Here is a 16,519-nt window from a genome sequence, read left to right on the forward strand (position 1 = left end):
ACAATACCATTTCCAATTGTGTAAAACACTAGTACAGCAGCAGGAATCTGATGGAGAGAAAGCAAAGGCATCATTTACAACACTGCCACAAATAAATTAAAACCAGTTTCCCATAATCACCTCTTCAGAACTTGTATATTATGCATAATATTAGCAGTGGGGGAAAAAATTAGATGGGACTGATTTATTTTAAACAGACTGGAAACAGGACAAAGAAGTACAATATTCTCTAGCTAGTTTAGAGCAATTGTTTAATTGTTTCATATACATAAAACCAACAAATTGGCACGAACATCTTTGTAGTTTTTTCATCAACACAGAAATACTGCATTAAAAACAATGGTAGGGAAATGCACAAAGGCATTTCAGTTAAGGCTTCTGCAGATATTAGATGTTTAATTACAGAACATGCATTTTGTAAACTTGTTTAAAACCTTCTAAATAACTGGACAAAAAACTCAGTTAAACTCATACTTCCATTGTGAGGCCCAACGGAATGAAAAGTACTTTTAAAAATAGATAATCAACCATCAAATTGCTTAGTAAGTCTGATTTTAAATGGCAACCTCAAACCTCACACATTTAAAAATACATATACTTGGACCCTCCCAAAAAGATACATGGAAAAGTTTGAAATATTGATCCCGTTAAGTTCATTAACTTAATCCCTGCTCAACCATCTAAACAAACTACTGTATTTCACAGTGAGAATCTGGCTCTTGGCTAGCATCACTTTGTCCAAGGGATACTTGGAAGGCCCATTTCTAGTAATCATGTCAGCAATGATATTACTCAAATATTTCCTGTACTGATGTGATGACTTAGCACAGTTTTGCCTGAGCTCCATTACCTTATGGGCAAAATTAGACTTTTTACTATGTCAAGATGACAGAAATATCAAGCAGCAAAGAAAAGCCATAGGACAATACTGTGTATCAAACACCACATCTGGAGAAAGTTGTGGCAACATACATGGGGACATTAAGTAGTGCCTCATCCCCCATCTCTTACAGCTAATCATGACAGAACCTCCAGTGCAACACCCTGACTCTCTCCATTTTAATGTACAATGCAGTGCCATCCACAATCTAGCTCTACAGTTTCCCAAAAATACTCAAGAGCCATAAAAATTTACAGAAAAGGTTAAACACTTCTTCCTACAACAAAGAGAATGGCCCAGAACACAGCCAATAGCTGTGAAACAGCTTTTAATTCTGGTAGAACTTCCTCCCCCCCCTTCAAGATTACCACAGCATTTAAAAAATATTATCAACAGTGAATGTTTTAATTAAGATATCTGTGTGGGTGTAACAGAATTCAAGTCCTCAATAAGGCAGCAGCTTGCCCTAGTTACTCATGTTCCAACCTTGCTCTAAAGCAACTCTGGTTAACAGCACAGAAAGTTACTGGAGCTTTAACATTCCCTTAGTCTTTTATCTGGCTACTCCTAACTTCACTACTAGAAAGTATAGCTATTCCACAGGAAACTGTAGCTTTTTTGTGACAATGGCACACCCTTTAGGACCACACTTAGACATACACATAAAAAAAACGTGCCGACAATGCAAGATCAATGCATATTAAATAACATATACAAATAGCTTTGGGGCTTTAGGTAGTACTTTCTTGAGAAACTGATTTTGCTCTTGTCTATGTCTACTGAGGAGATTGTTTCATCCTGCAATATATCTGTATTTATTTACATCTGCAGTAATTTCATTTTGCCACTTTTATATAAAAAAGAATGTTGGCTATCATAATCAGAAAGCACCAACTGCACTACTACCGCATCACTACATAGAAGGTGGGTTGCTGCAGAGTTTTTGTTTTGCTTTAGAAAGCATTTTTTTAATAATTTTAGGAGTTTCCCATTCCATCCTAACAGAGAACAACAAACATCCTTTTGAGGAAAAAGTACTCTCCATCAAAATACATAGAAGTAGGAACAGTTCTAACATCTGTGAAATCCAAATTTCTTTGGAAATCACAGTGAATGACACTAGTGCTCTTACCATACCAGAGAAGAAGAAACCAGAACACTATTCCTGTGAACTGCGGCTTTATAATAGTCATGCATCCTGGCTGTCAAGAAATGACAGCACCTACATATATCCTGCTGACAACCCAAAACCACCCTGCTTGATTAAAAGATGTTATATAGGCATTAATTAACTGACCAAACTGCTGCAACATTTAACTTCTCTTTCTTGTATCTACATCAACTTGAAAAACCTTATTATCATCAAGATCTTTCATCAAGAGAAAGAACTGAAGAAAAATAAGTGTCCTCTTTTAAGGAATTATTAAACAAAATTCCCGATGATCCAATCTCTTATTCTAGCAAATACAGCTAAACCTAGGTTATTTTATGCTTAGTGACACTGTCGGGTTTATGCCTACTGTTTTGCTATAATCTTCCTTAGACTACATTCTTCGTAAGATTTGTTTTAATCTCTAGAGAATATTTAACCAAAACAGGTAAGCTAACTGCTATCAGCATTAGTAACAAAAGCGAGTTATTGAAGACTGTACAGCAGTCAAAAAAAGCACTGAGTGCCTGATCTTCTGCATCCATCTAGTTTCTTTGGCTAAACAGGTAGCAGTATTTACAAAATCACCTTGACATTACACACTAGAGATAATCTACTTTGTAAAATAAAAAGCAAAAGTATGAAAGTCTTCAATCCCATTTGGAACTTGTAGCATACATAAAAAGACCAAAATTAAATATATACAATATAAAAATACATTCTTCTTCTTTATGAAAGTTATCATACGTGGCTATAATACACAACATGTTGAGCCATCAGTCACAGCTACAACATTTTCAGATGCTTGTTCCACACTATGGCTGGACTCTGGGTAAGATATCTCCCTGAGGAAATTCCTTGATTTCAGCATGAAACATCAGTTCTAAAAGAGAAAGAAAAGAATCAGGTTTTCTTTCTAAAGTTTCACCTTAATATGATTTCATTATTTCTGAAAAGTGCTCTGGCATTCCCCCAAGCCCTGTGCTTTTATTCCCAATCATAATAAGCAACTCGGCAACGGCAAGGGCCACCACTGTCTACTAAGTTTTGAGTGTGTCAGACTCAAGGGAAGATTTTTGTTCAGAGACTCATTCATTTATGGATATATCTGCTCTGTGTGTTACAGGGTAATTTAGCAGCACAGAACCTGGGATAGGAAGAATCATGAATGATGCTGCTCACAACTAGCTGTCATCATAGCAGCTCAGCCATGGAAGGCAGCCTAAGGCCAGCAGTGAAGAGGTGCAGCAGAGGAATTCGGCTAGGCACACAAATAGCTGATGTGGTAGCCCTTGTGGAACTCTGTGCTGCTAGCTTAGTTTTCTTGCATCTGGGTTCCCTTACATATCTATACTGCACCCTCAGCATTCCTGTACTTCTGTCTTACTAACAGCACATTCAGCGTACAGACCAGGCTGTGTTTGCCAACATTTTGTCAACATGGTAAAGTTACATGATCTGTACAAGCAACTATGTGATATACCCCTTCAAGTTTGAGATTCTCGTGTCTTTTTGCTACTCATCCCTAGTAGACTAAAGTCTGCAGTTTCCTTTCTCTATCTGGGATACGTCCTAATAGAATTTCTCTCGAAATTTCTGAAGCAGGTTTTCTAATCTTAGTAGGCACACGTAAATATCAAGCCAGAGTTAAATACTGCTAACTGGCTTCCTTGAATAGGTCTTTACTATTTAAAGAATGGGTTTTAAATTCTATTTAAGCTTCTATTACAAATTTCACTGTCAAACATTGTAAAGGCTGCCACTTAGCTGTTGTTTGGGTTTGGTTGGTTTTTTTAACTCATTGAGTTATCAGAAATAAGCAGATTAACTGAGGCCAGCTGCAATACAGAAATCTGTATATTAAAATGCTAAAGTAGTCTGAAGAAGCATGTTGGATTTTGTTTTGTAAAGTTGCTAGGAGATGTCTGTTTTACCTCAGCCACAAGATTTCTCAGAACTACTCCTGAACAGCAAACACAGTGCACAGCAGATAGAAGTCTGAACCAACAACATTGTGCCTATTAATGTTTCCTACCTTCACTGTGGTCTAGCTCTGGTCGGTAAGACAAGAAGATCCAACTTGTCCCAACTAGAATAGACACTACCAGATTCACCACAACCCATGGCTGAACAATTTCTTGCTCTGTACCTGCCATCCTGGAAAAAGCACAACAACCCATCAGGTGGCAGTTTGCAGGTACACAGGTTACAATATTAATTTCAATTGAGTATCATAAAAACAAGCTTGCTAAGCCAGATGTGAAAACAGAACTACCTGTACCATAGCCAGCTTGGTGGGGGGAGGAGGAAAAACAGAACTACTTGTACTACTTGTAGAGACAAAGACAGGACTCAGCTAAGAAACCCCATCTCGTAGAGAATGTCCTGCTTGTAGACTTCAACAGCAAATTCCTTTCCTTCCCAAGACACATAAATAAAAATCAAAATGCAAGGTGGAATTTTACTGTGGTGAAAGACACTGCAAAATGTCATCAATCAATCTTATTTTTAAGCAATTCTTCATGAGGCATGAAGGCAAGTGAACAGCAAGTCAGTAAAGTCTGTCTGGAAGCCGGTACAAGGACTTGTGTACAGGTGTTGTGGGGTGTATGAGATAAAAAGGTTATGATTTCAGTTATCCCACAGTTGTATTACAGTCATAACAGCAGGTTGTGTATTTTCTGATGGAATCTAGGCTAATAAACAACTCAGCAAACATTTCTAGAAGCCCTTACCAAAAAAAAACCCAAAACCAAAAACACAACAAAAAAACATAAACCCCTCTAGCTCCCTAAAACCCAAATTCCCCTCTAACCAGCAAATCTTCATGTATCTACTTCCAAAAGTAGTTTTGGATGGGATCTCCTGAGACAATGCTTTGTATTTAATACCAGATGTGTCTGCTAAACCCATAAACATACCACTTTTTCATAATACCATGACATTTGTTTCTTGGAAAGATTAGATTATCACCTTCAAAGTGTTGACTCTCTACAGAATGTCCTGGCCCTGAAAACAAAAGGGTTACCTCGGTAGGGTCTCACTTCTTCAGCAAAATAGATTGCTAAGGTTCCTGCCAGATGACGTTTTCAGCATTATTCCACCAGGCTCTTGTTTGAGGTACAGATTTGCAATCAACATGATCAAACCCATCCTTGAGTCCTCTTTTTTCGGTGAAATTATCAAAGATTCAGGGCGAGCTCAGGCAAAGGCAGGTTTAGTAATGTAATCCTTCATTAATACTTCCTCATGTATGTTGTATAACCTTTTCAGTCCACAAGTTTGACTAAGGTTCCTAAGTTATAATGTTATATTTAAATTATATGTTATATTTAAATTATATGTTAAAATTTACAGAAGCGATTGCTTAAGTTTCCTACCAGATGCTGCCATTTTCTGAAGGTGGTGTGTAGAGGTTAATTCTGTCACATGTCATCTGCTGGCTTAAGGATAAAATAAGAGCAGCAAAGTACACTGGAAGAAATGGAATTAGTAGTGTCAGATATAAACCCCTAAAATGCTGATTCATTGTGACAATTATCACTACATTTTCTTTTCTTTCACTCCACTGCTTCCAATGATAGTATCCTTCAACTCGTTCTCTCTTCTTCAACATTCCCCCAGCCCATCAAAATCTGTTTTTTGCACTTTTGCAAGCCATCAGCTATGTCAAAGGTGGCACCTTGTGATTCTGTTTTCTGATAGCTCTGTGTTCTGTGTTCAGGGGTGGGAACTCTCACAAATAGCCCCACTAATGCTACTATTGCAAATGCTTTAAAAAAGGATGCAGCAAAGTGTTCGTAGCCTTTGAATGCTATTTTTAACTACTGGGCAAGTTCCTTATTCTAAAGCAGAAAACAACCAGGAAGATTTCACTGAAAACAGTATGTAGAATTTTTTCATTTAGCATTCTTTCTGGACAACTATCTGCTATAAAATACTTACAGAAAGAGGCTACTGCTGCTGGGTCTAGAGTAAGAAAGCCCCTCAGTGCAACTGATGCTTTTGCCAAATCAATCCTGATTAAAAAAAAAAAAAAAACATTAACACAACCTGGTAAGATAATATTGTTCTTCTAACTATACTATTGTTCTTTTACTTTTTGCAAGATACCTTTTTGTGCCTGTTACAGTGCCTTAATATACAACTGTACCCCACACATGGCAACGGTTCTCTTTATGCCAAATCCAAGAAAGATTGAAACCAAGGAGGATATTCCATGAGACTTGCAGCTTTCACACTGCAGTCCTTTCTGGAACAGGGAGAACGTGGAGAGGTTTGTCCCCTCTCTAATCCTACCATTCATTTCTATGTCCCTACCACCGAGTTATGATAATACAACTGCTCACACAGCTTACACCAGAAGCAATTATGAATAACTTGGGCCTCCTCCCTGCCACCACTCTAGGCAAAAAAGTCACAGTTTTGTCCATAGCACCAATTTCTTCCCTGGCTTACCATGCTGCCATGGAAACTACCTGTAACTAAAAGAAACATCTATGAAACTACTCTGTTTATGGTTGCTCCTCTATGTGTTCATTCCCACTCTTAAGCTGTAACACAGAAACCCTAGCTAAGGCAGGAAAACTGTTTACACAGCTATGTTGCAAAACTGATTTGGGAATGGATTCACATGAAAACTAACCACTAGGAACATTAGTTTTTCTGCACCCCTTTCCCCCACAAAAAATAAATAGGTCAGCTCTTCCATCTGGTTCAGTTCATGGTCACACAAACAGCACCAGCATACAGAAGCAATTATGAGCCATTAAAGAGGAAATATGCAACGGCAGAAATGAGTGACAAAGGTCTGAGTGCACAAGTACATCCTTTATCTGTATAGCCAGCCATGTGTAAAATCTGTCTTTAAGTATATCACAATGTGCCATAGGGAAGTGGAAAAAAAAATATATTGCACACAAATTGCATACCCCTTTAAAATACAAACATATTTCACCTGTCAAAGGCTGAGACTGTACTGACAGACAGCAACAAATAGAACAAACTTTGAGCTGGGTATGCTAGTGCCTTATACTGCTCGAGCAGGTTAGAAACTGTAGAAAGCTGATTTCCTGCCAAAATGTAGATAACAATAATGTTCCACACAGCGTAGCCAGCAAGGAAGCCATGGGTAAAGAGTCCAATCACCCTGAATGGAGAAAAGAACATCAGAAGAGTTTAACGGCTTGAATTAGTGAGGAAATACAGACAGAAAAGGCCTGTGAATCCATCTGTTCAACCCTGCTGCTGTGACAGGATCCCAGCCTTTCACAGGTTGTTTCCGAGTGATTTTTTCTGATCTAATTCTAAAAATTCTAAACAGCAGGACTTCTGCTTCCTCTCTTGACAGACTATACCAGAACCTGAGCACGTTACAAACAAACCCAAGGTGTTTTGCCTGATCCTGTCACCACTCCATTACTGCTACTGCTTTCACTTGCTGCCTGTACCTTTCCATGACTGCTGCCCCTTACACTTAAACAATGCTCTTAAGCTTGTCTTCAGGGTACTTCTTTTATTATCTTCTTCGCTAAGAAAAAGCTGAAAATGAAGTGCAGGCTTCAGATAAGATGCAGCAGAGAAGAAAATGGCTGTACTCTTCCTATTCTGTATCACAACACAACCACATATTAATAATAAAAGCAATGGCTATTGGGTGCAAGCTTATGCCCCAGTCCAATTTCATTACTCCTTCTTTCTCACCAACTAGGATTTTTCTTTGAAACTATATGAATTCAGGTATTTTTATTCTGGTCATATAGCTGATGGGCAAATCTCATTTTGTAACACACTTTTCTGCAGGTCTCTAACATTTTTGTTATCCAATCAATCTCTTGCTATTTGGATTTTGTCCAAATCTCTGAAATACGATTTTGTAAGTTATTATTTTTATAAGTTGCATTGTGATGTCTACACTAGAAACAGATATTCTTGACAACAACTATCAAAAGCTACAGGAAAGAGAAACTCTATATCTGTTCCATCCCAAACCATCATTTATTAGGAATATCCAAAAGAAACAAAAGATACATCATAAGGATAAAGAAAAGGTGTGTTCAGGGATCAAAGGAGGAAAAAAACCCACCCAGACCAACCCCACAAAAAACCCGCAAAGCTGATTTCTGCTTCTTTACATCAAAACATTTATCCTTCACCTGAAACTTCGGTGCACTGAGAGGGCAACATCTCTGGTAGTCCACGAAGCCTTGACATCCATAAGTACATTGATATTTTCAGTGGTTTTAATCAATTCTGCACGGTCAGCTGCCTGAAAACGCCCTGAAAGGATGAGGAAATTAGTTTTATAGAGAGTATTGTTACCTTCCATCATAATTTCTACATTGTTATTAGTGTTAAAAAGCCATAAGCATAAGTTCCCTCAGAAAATTTCTTCTCCTCACTTCCTGCCCTTTACCAGCTTACATTCACACTAGGATGTCTCTGTTGGTGTGATGCACCCTGGTGGGTCAGGCTATTTGAGAATGTGCAAATCACTTCAGGTAATTATTCACTGTTTCCTGGTACAAAAAACCCCAACCAACCAGCAAAATCCAAACCATGAAAATCCAACCAAAAAACTTTCACTTGAAAGACTTTTTTGCAATTCAGCAAATGATACTTTCTTCTCAAGGTACTGAGACAGGATGAGGTCAAACAAGTTCAGCTGGGTACTATCATCAGTCTTTTTCACCTACACTATGGAATTAAAAAATTCATGCCAGCACAGCATTCACTGTTGAAAAATTATCATGTATATTTATTTCCAAATATTTTTTTGTTCTGGAAATCTTTCTTAAAAATACTTCCCAAAACTGCAGTATTTGGGTTTTAAATACAATATTTTTTCCTTTAATTGCAAGATTGCCCTTATATTAACTTAAATCACAAGATGTACTTACGATTTTTTTCAACAAACACTTTGCTCACAGGCTGGCTAACTCCAGTGGGAGCAGCAAACACAGGCTGCTGATCAGGGCTCCTGCTGTGCTCATCTTCAATGATGTCTTCCTCCTCCACTTCCAGCTCATTGGAACAATGCATTTCAGCTGGCCGAGGTTTCCTATCATCACAGAACATACAATGGGTAGAGAAAGAATTAGGAAGTAAAACAAAACCTGAGGGCTTCTATGAACATGGCTACCTTGACTTTTAAGAACTGATCAGGCTATTGACCTGTGTAATATTACCCCTCATTTATAATTTTAAGGACTAAATGTCTCATGGAGTTAGTTAACTAAACCCATAAAGCTAATCCTTGATTATGGGTTGGGTTTTTTTTTCTCTCTTTTCAAATAGCTTCCTGTGTCAAAACAGTAAGGTGGGAAAAATACATATAAAGAGATTAATAATTAGGAAAAGAAAAACCAATACAAACTAAATACAAAGCCAAGAAAGCCAAGGAATAGTTCTTGGAGAAAAGGCAAATAATAAGGATGAAAAAGTGACTAAGTTTCTCATAAAATTAAGAAAAAGATGGTAAGAACAAACGAAAGCAGATGCACATTCTAATTTTTTAATGTATGTGACTGAAATATTAGGCTAATGTAAATGTATTCAGACCTTTAATGCACCCAAGTATTCATAAAACAAAATAAGATCTTAACCCTGCAAAGAACTGCACACATGCTAGTTATTGCACAGGCTGAATGGTAATACGGGCTTCAAGATTTTACATTTTGTAACGTGAGAATGTAAAATACTACTCAGCCACTTTTTACTATCACAACTATTCCAAATTATGAGCTATACGGGTTTTGTCTCACTTTGTTCTTTTTCTCTGTCTGCGGATCACTGTTTCTTCAGTTTCAGGGACATCCATGCCATTTCCATTCTGAAACAGGGATGCAACATTTTGCTGGGTAAAAGAGGTCTCAGAATCTGAAGATTTAAAATAAACCACATGACAGTTTCATAGCTTTCATAAAAGTGGAAATACATTCACTTACATACGTAAATATTTATTATATAAAAACAGTAGGAAAAAAGTGATCTATTGAGCTTTGAATAATATAAAGGATCTACTTTATCACTTCCAAACCTGCCATTTGCCGTTGCCATATTGCCATTATTTTCACAAGGGGATGGAATCTAAAATCAGAAACTGAAACTCTTATCATTCACTTAGAGATTGCTTTCAGCTGTTGTAAGCACAAAAGCACATGAAATGTTTTAAGTCAAAATACAAGGTGGCCAATGATATTTGTGTTACCAAAGTTTGTTCAGTGCTCTTTCCAATCTACAATTCTTTCACGTACCAACAGGTACTTTCTTCTTCTTGCGTTTCCTCTGAGGAGGGACATCCTGAGGTTCAGGAGTTAGGGGTTCACTGCTTTCAGACTGTCGACGAACTGCTACTTGGACAATGCCATCTGAAACCCAGATGAAAAGAATCAGCAATCTTAATTCAGAGCCGCTGAGAAACAGGCAAGAAAAAGCTGTCTTTTGCTGCATTGTGCAGAACATCTGTATTTGCCTGGCTTACAGCTAAGATGAAAATGTATTTGCTTGGAAAAATAACAGTTGGGAAGCAAATGTGATAAGAATATACAAAGGTGACAGCTGACAACCCTCCTTTCACCCTGACAGTTTCATGCCCATGAGAAAATTTGTGTAGCCAAGAAATAGCCAAATTCCCATTTGGACATACAACAGAGGAGCAATTGAAAAGAATCTACCATGGGAAAGAACTATACCTCTATGTTTTTCCTTTCTACATGCAAAGATCATAATGCAAAGGACAAGAAAATATTAAAAAATATCACAAGCTGATTCACACAGACACATGCTAAAGCAAAACAGTGGCATGTCGAAGGGAAATTAAAATGCTAAACATACACCACAAGAATAAAGGAGGAGCAGAAAAAAAACAACACTGAAGGATGTTTACTCCAGTCAGAGAGAGAAACTACTGTGCTTTGGAGGAGCTACATTTCTGCGAGAGGCTAACATGAATTCATCAAATATTCTAGCAGCAGTGGCATCAGTTTGCATGATTATTGGTAGAAAGACAAAGATACTTCTCAATTTTACATCACATCTGCTTTTTTATAGGTCAAATATTTCAGTTTTTATGACAACTGAATCTACCTGTTTTCACTTCAAGCACGTTTTCCGACCTTTGCTAAAAGCAAAATTAACACGCAATGTAATGGCCAAAGCCAAGGCATTCTTTGCACCATCATTCAGCTCACTGAAAACAATAGTAGACAAATTTGCTCCTTGGGAAGCCATGCCAGCAGCAGCTCTACTTGTTGCATTTAAAGCTCTTTCAGTGACATCTCAATTCTACGCTCTTTTACACAAATAAAGGAGGTTTACTCAGCAAACCATCATAGGGACCCACGTCAACTGATTTACCGAAATCCACTAGATTCTATCACCCCATTCTGCTTTATCAAAATAGATCCAGCTTGTAGTCTTGTTTAAAACATTTGTTCTGCAGATCTGCTTCTTGTAAAAATACAAACCCCTAGTACCAGTCATCTTTTAGGCTCTTTTCAGTGATAATGAGATGCTTAAGCTGTGAATTTACATAGCCAAGGACTGAAATTGAGCCAATTTGTTAAATGAGTTTTATCTTGGTTCATTCAGAAATTCAAGCACTTAACACATTCAACACAATAAGGATCTTACAGCTGGAGATGACTATTTAATGAAGTATCCAAGGATACAGGACCCAAAAGGCTCTGGGACAATTTAGGATAATTTTCTTTAGAAAGTTAAAAATAACAGGAATAAAGGAACTTTTTCAGTTCAGTATCAAGACATGCTGTATTAGCTGCACTGGGAATGGATCTAGAGAGAAAAAGCAGAAGATGGAACAAGTTAGTTCAGTCAGCACCACAGACTGGTTTTAAAATGACAGCACTTAAAAGAAAAAGACTGCAGTCATTCAACATAAAATAAATTGTAATAAATTAGCTGAGAACACTACTCAAAAATGCAGCACAAGAAACCATGAAAACCATGTATCTGTCAGGAGCTTGGCTACCACACAGGTCTCACCCTGGGTTACTCGCAGAGTTTTCAGTCTTGGCAGGACCTTACCTAATGGAGTCTTGCCTTTAGGTTTCTTTTTTTTGGGACGACTGAGTGGAATTTCATCTGCAGAAGAGGAAATAAAATTGTAAGTTCACAGCATGGAGAAACCTCAATTTCCTTTTTATAACAGCCGTTCTACTGCCAGTTAAGAAAGGAGTTCCTCTTTACAGGTGAAGACATCCCTCACCTTTTACAGGTAAAAAGACAACTCACCAGTTCAAACAAACAGGAGTACAGAAGATGGCAGGAAAGCAGGGTAAGAAATCTGTCTTACATGCAACAGAGGCTAAATACACACATGTACACGTGTTAGGTGAAAAACTTAAATACCCTGAATAATGCTCTGAATTGTTTAGAGCATAGTGACAACATTTCAGTTACCTTGATTAAGTCTGGAAATAGCAAACAGCAAAGAGAACAAAGAAAAGCAACAGACAGTTCTAGCAATCACAGGTATCTATGCAATTTAAATAACCAATCGGGAAAGCTGTAAGGCTCTACCTTTAAAGAGAGGATGAAGTGACATCAAAAGAAACTATTAATGTTTATAATTCTCTTTCATGCCAGGATAACTCACCTTGGTTTCCACTTCACATTTAAGGAGAAAAGGTGTTGGAGAGCAGTGTAAAAGGAACAAAGACGAGAAAAAAGTTGATTTGCAATCAATTACAATTCATAACAGTGAAATTCACACTGCTGCTTTTGTGATTCATTTCCTTATCCCTGCTATGTGCAGTTGTGTACAACAGGGTTAAGGGTATGAGGCAACCATCAAGACTCAACACTTTGTTCATGCGTACGCACCATTTCTTGATTGGCAACTGTGGATCAGATTAAAAACTTTAATCACCTGGCTAATTAAAATTTGTCTTACTGCCTGACATGTAACCAACAAAAGTTATGACACATTTGAGCACATACATTACTAAAAAGACTGTACCTTTACGTCATCAATCATGAATATCACATTTGCTTTTAGGTACTCTGAAGGAATTTTGAAGTACCATGTCATAAAAGCTATATAACTGCTGTGCCTTCCACACAAAAAAAAAAAACACCAAATTTTTCCCTATAATATGTCTAACTAGTAGACACCTATACCCCTATTCAAATATATCTCATTTCAGAAATTCCTGTTCTGAAGCTCCTGTGGTGCGAAGAAACTAAAGGACATGACACAGAACAAAAAGGGAGGGAAGATTAAAAGGAACATCAACAGAACTAAAGTAGAGGTTAATAAAACTGAAGTAGTTACTTGTCTGAAACTTTTGAAAGGGCTCATCTCTCAGAGTATTAAAGCTCAGGTAATACTGTAAAATTTCCCAGCCTCTATAAAGCTTTAAAATGCTCTGTATTCCTTGTACAGGGCTCTGGGACAACAAACTAGCGAGAAAAGCAATTATTTTAAAAGCCATTATGACTACTCAGACGTTTGCTAAACTTATTTCTCTTAAATTCATTACTTTTATAAACACTGCAATACAGAGCCATGATCAATTCTACAGAATGAACTGCTTTTACCTTGGCACTGGAGGGAGGGCACGAGGTGGGCACTTAAAGACAAAAGAGAGAAAAAAGTTAACTTCTGTCAATGTGAAACCAGCTCTGATAAAACAGCTATTTCGAGATACAGTCAGAAAGCACTAAGTATGCTTTGCTTTGTATGCCTCTTAAATAGCTAGAGACTACTGATGGGGGTGTTACATAAAAGTAATATGTAAAAGAAGCAGGAATAACACGCTTTTGTGAGGAGTTCTGATGGGCACTACATTAGGGACATGTACCTAACAGCTGTGTGTGAGGCACAGCTTGCATTTGAATTTCACTTGAATGATTTTTACTTTTCATGCAAGGTATTGCTTTTCTTGGGAAAGCTTGTTAGTCATTCTATTTAAATACCAAAATACCACAATAATTTATGCATTCAAAGTACTTGCACGCTAAGCAGCATGAGCTGAGTATTTTCTATTAGTGAAGTTCTAAATCCAGAATAATAGTAAAAACAATAAAAGGACATAAGCTTACTTATGAAAACTACTTTCAAATATCATAAAAACATTAATTTTCATGTAATCTTGAAAATAGTTACCAGCAGGTCAAACACAATTAAAATCTAAAAATAAGTATCTCCTGTCAACAACCTGAAACTGAGCTCTTGCACTTTCTCTCATCTAGAAGAAGAGTTTACTTTCAGATTTTGTATTCTAGCATTATATTGAAAAACGATGCATGAATATTACCATGCTTCAAAAATTCAATTGATGTGAGAAATAAAAAAGGCTGTCAAACTGGTAAGACTCAAGGATCTCCAAACTTACCACTTGTTTCTTTCCCATATCATTTGAAGCTGTTCCCTGAAAGAGGCACTGTGAACCGGTCTATACTCCCTCACGCTGCTAACGCTGAACCTCAGCTAATTCTGAACTAAAAATAAGCTTCTAGCAGCCAGGATTAGCTGGACATGACCTTCCTGCCCGTGGGTTAGGGCCCAGTACTATTCCCATCTGAAACAGCAGTTTGTTCTGTGGTAGCAAATGTTAATTGCACTGAGAAATCTGTAACTGTGTGTTGGTACAGGATCTGCCTAGGTTTGTTCATCCAAAGTGAATGAGACACCTCGTGCAAGGAAGGGTTTGCAGGATTAGGCCTCAAATCTTTCACCTGGATTTTGACCACGCTGCACTGACAGCAAGTGCTGTTTTATACAGGTAGAGAAAAGCACACGCTGAGCAGTACCCAGCAAGCTGCCCAGCAGTGGTCATACAATACTGGTGCACCATAAAGGTCAGAGCTTATGACTTTTATTGTTTCCTACACTCCTGTGGCCGTAATTACTAAATGCTTAGGATAGCTGGTATTTAAAAAAAAGAATAAATAAATCTGAAACCCTCTAAAAACAAACAAAAAACCCTAACTCCAAAACCTTTTATACTAGCATTCACTGCCTGTACAGTATTATGTGTTCTGTAGTACCTCTTTCATTACCTTCTAGAAAACAACTGAAAAGTGAAATGATTTCTGTACTGTTTATTCCTTGCAACAAACAAAATCACATGCAAGCAGGCAGTGGTGACTGTCCCATCTCTATGGGTGTCCCCAGCTATGCCATACAGGTACCAGCTTTGCTGTATTAATTTTTAGTTTCACAGAGGCTGAAGGAACTCACTCCAAGCTCTACCGAAAGGGTGAGTGCGGGCACGGGTTTCCAGGGACACTTTGTCACTGACAGAAGAGCTGCCGAGTGTTAACATTTTCGTGGCATCCCTGAAGCCAAGACACTTACATAAACCAGAGAGCTGTTGCCTCAGTGAACCCGTGTTTGTGCACATAAGCCAGGCCCCAGGAAGGTGGGATTCACCTGGGAACTCTGACTCAGGAGCAAAAACCCAATCTGCCCAATCTGCAAGGTGTCCATTCAGGGATGCTGAGCAGAAAACGCCTTCACTCCTAAGTGCGCCTCGATGGAACACCAGCAAGCACATGTATTTATTCCCCCAAATACAGCGAGAAAAGCTGCCACCGAGGGATCTAGGAGGGGGCACTTGTACACGAACTCTAACATTTAAAAACACCTAACCTGTCTTCATAGATTTCAAGCTTTGCAGAAGTATCTTCTTACGAGAACTATACGTGAATGAAAATATAGAAACAACGAGGCAGTGCTCGCACCCCCAGCACAGCATGAGCCGAAGCGTGGCACCCTGCGGCCGGCTACTCCCCGGTCCTGTGGGTAGCGGCCGCCCGGGCCCCGCCTGCGCTGCCAGGGCGCCCTGCGGTCACGTCCGGCTTCAGCTCCGTCTCCCCGGCAGCAGCGGCTGCCACTGAGAGCCCCGGAACGCCCCTTCAGCAACGACTCGAGGCGGACCATCCTCTCGCTGCAGCCGCAAGTGCTCACAGCCGGCCACACCTAGCTGCAGCCCCCGGGGTCGGCTCTGCCGTGACCACTGGCGCTTTAACTCCCGCTTCCCGTCCGGCCCGCTCCAGAGGCGGCCCCGCCGCGGGAAAACCGTTCCCCGCGCGCCCCGTCCCCGCCGTGCCCTCACCCCGCCGGAGCCCGCCCGCCGCGCCGCCATGCCGCGCCCGCCGCCGGTCTCCTCGGCGCCGCGGGGAGGAGGCGGGGTCTCTTCCGCTCCGCCCCGGGGCTGCGGGATGGGCAGGCCGGTGCTGCATCCCCCTCGAGCGCAGGGGGGCAGGCCCAGCCTCCCGCTGTAACCTGCGTTTGCGGCCGGTGTGGCGGCTCTTTCAGCAGCTGCCTGCCGGGAGAGCGTCGTCCCCTCGGGCAAGTAAAATCAAACACACATTAGTGGGAAAACAAGGTTCCCAGCCGCCTTGAGAGAGTAGCACATTACACCTTGAGAGTTTGCAAATTAATAATCATTATTAAAAAAAAAAAGAAAAGAAACGTGATAAAGTTTCTTCTAGGAGAAAGAGACATGAAGCAAATGCAA

At 39.3% G+C, this 16,519-nt stretch overlaps 1 protein-coding gene across 3 annotated transcripts; it reads right to left on the reverse strand.

Annotated features, from left to right (window-relative positions):
- Positions 1–234: 234 nt before the first annotated feature.
- TMEM237 (transmembrane protein 237) lies at positions 235–16,191 on the reverse strand. Of its 3 annotated transcripts, XM_062619765.1 has the most exons (12): positions 16,115–16,191; positions 12,649–13,624; positions 12,078–12,134; positions 10,286–10,399; positions 9,794–9,908; positions 8,930–9,090; positions 8,186–8,309; positions 6,988–7,179; positions 5,976–6,049; positions 5,411–5,504; positions 4,066–4,187; positions 235–2,913 (listed from the first exon to the last, which is right to left on the reverse strand). In XM_062619765.1, exons 5-12 carry the CDS (start codon positions 9,847–9,849, stop codon positions 2,846–2,848), a joined length of 891 nt encoding a protein of 296 aa, XP_062475749.1. In that variant the 5' UTR covers positions 9,850–9,908; positions 10,286–10,399; positions 12,078–12,134; positions 12,649–13,624; positions 16,115–16,191; the 3' UTR covers positions 235–2,845. The 3 variants fall into 3 exon arrangements, with proteins under 3 accessions (XP_062475749.1, XP_062475747.1, XP_062475750.1); XM_062619763.1 differs by lacking the exon at positions 16,115–16,191 and having other exon boundaries at positions 12,649–14,850; XM_062619766.1 differs by lacking the exons at positions 235–2,913; positions 4,066–4,187; positions 16,115–16,191 and adding an exon at positions 4,252–5,103 and having other exon boundaries at positions 12,649–14,850.
- Between the last annotated feature and the right edge of the window lie 328 nt (positions 16,192–16,519).

Source organism: Pezoporus occidentalis, unplaced genomic scaffold (assembly GCF_034315485.1).
Source record: "Pezoporus occidentalis ecotype Australia unplaced genomic scaffold, CSIRO_AGI_Poc_V1 ctg213, whole genome shotgun sequence".
NCBI lineage: Eukaryota > Metazoa > Chordata > Aves > Psittaciformes > Psittacidae > Pezoporus > Pezoporus occidentalis.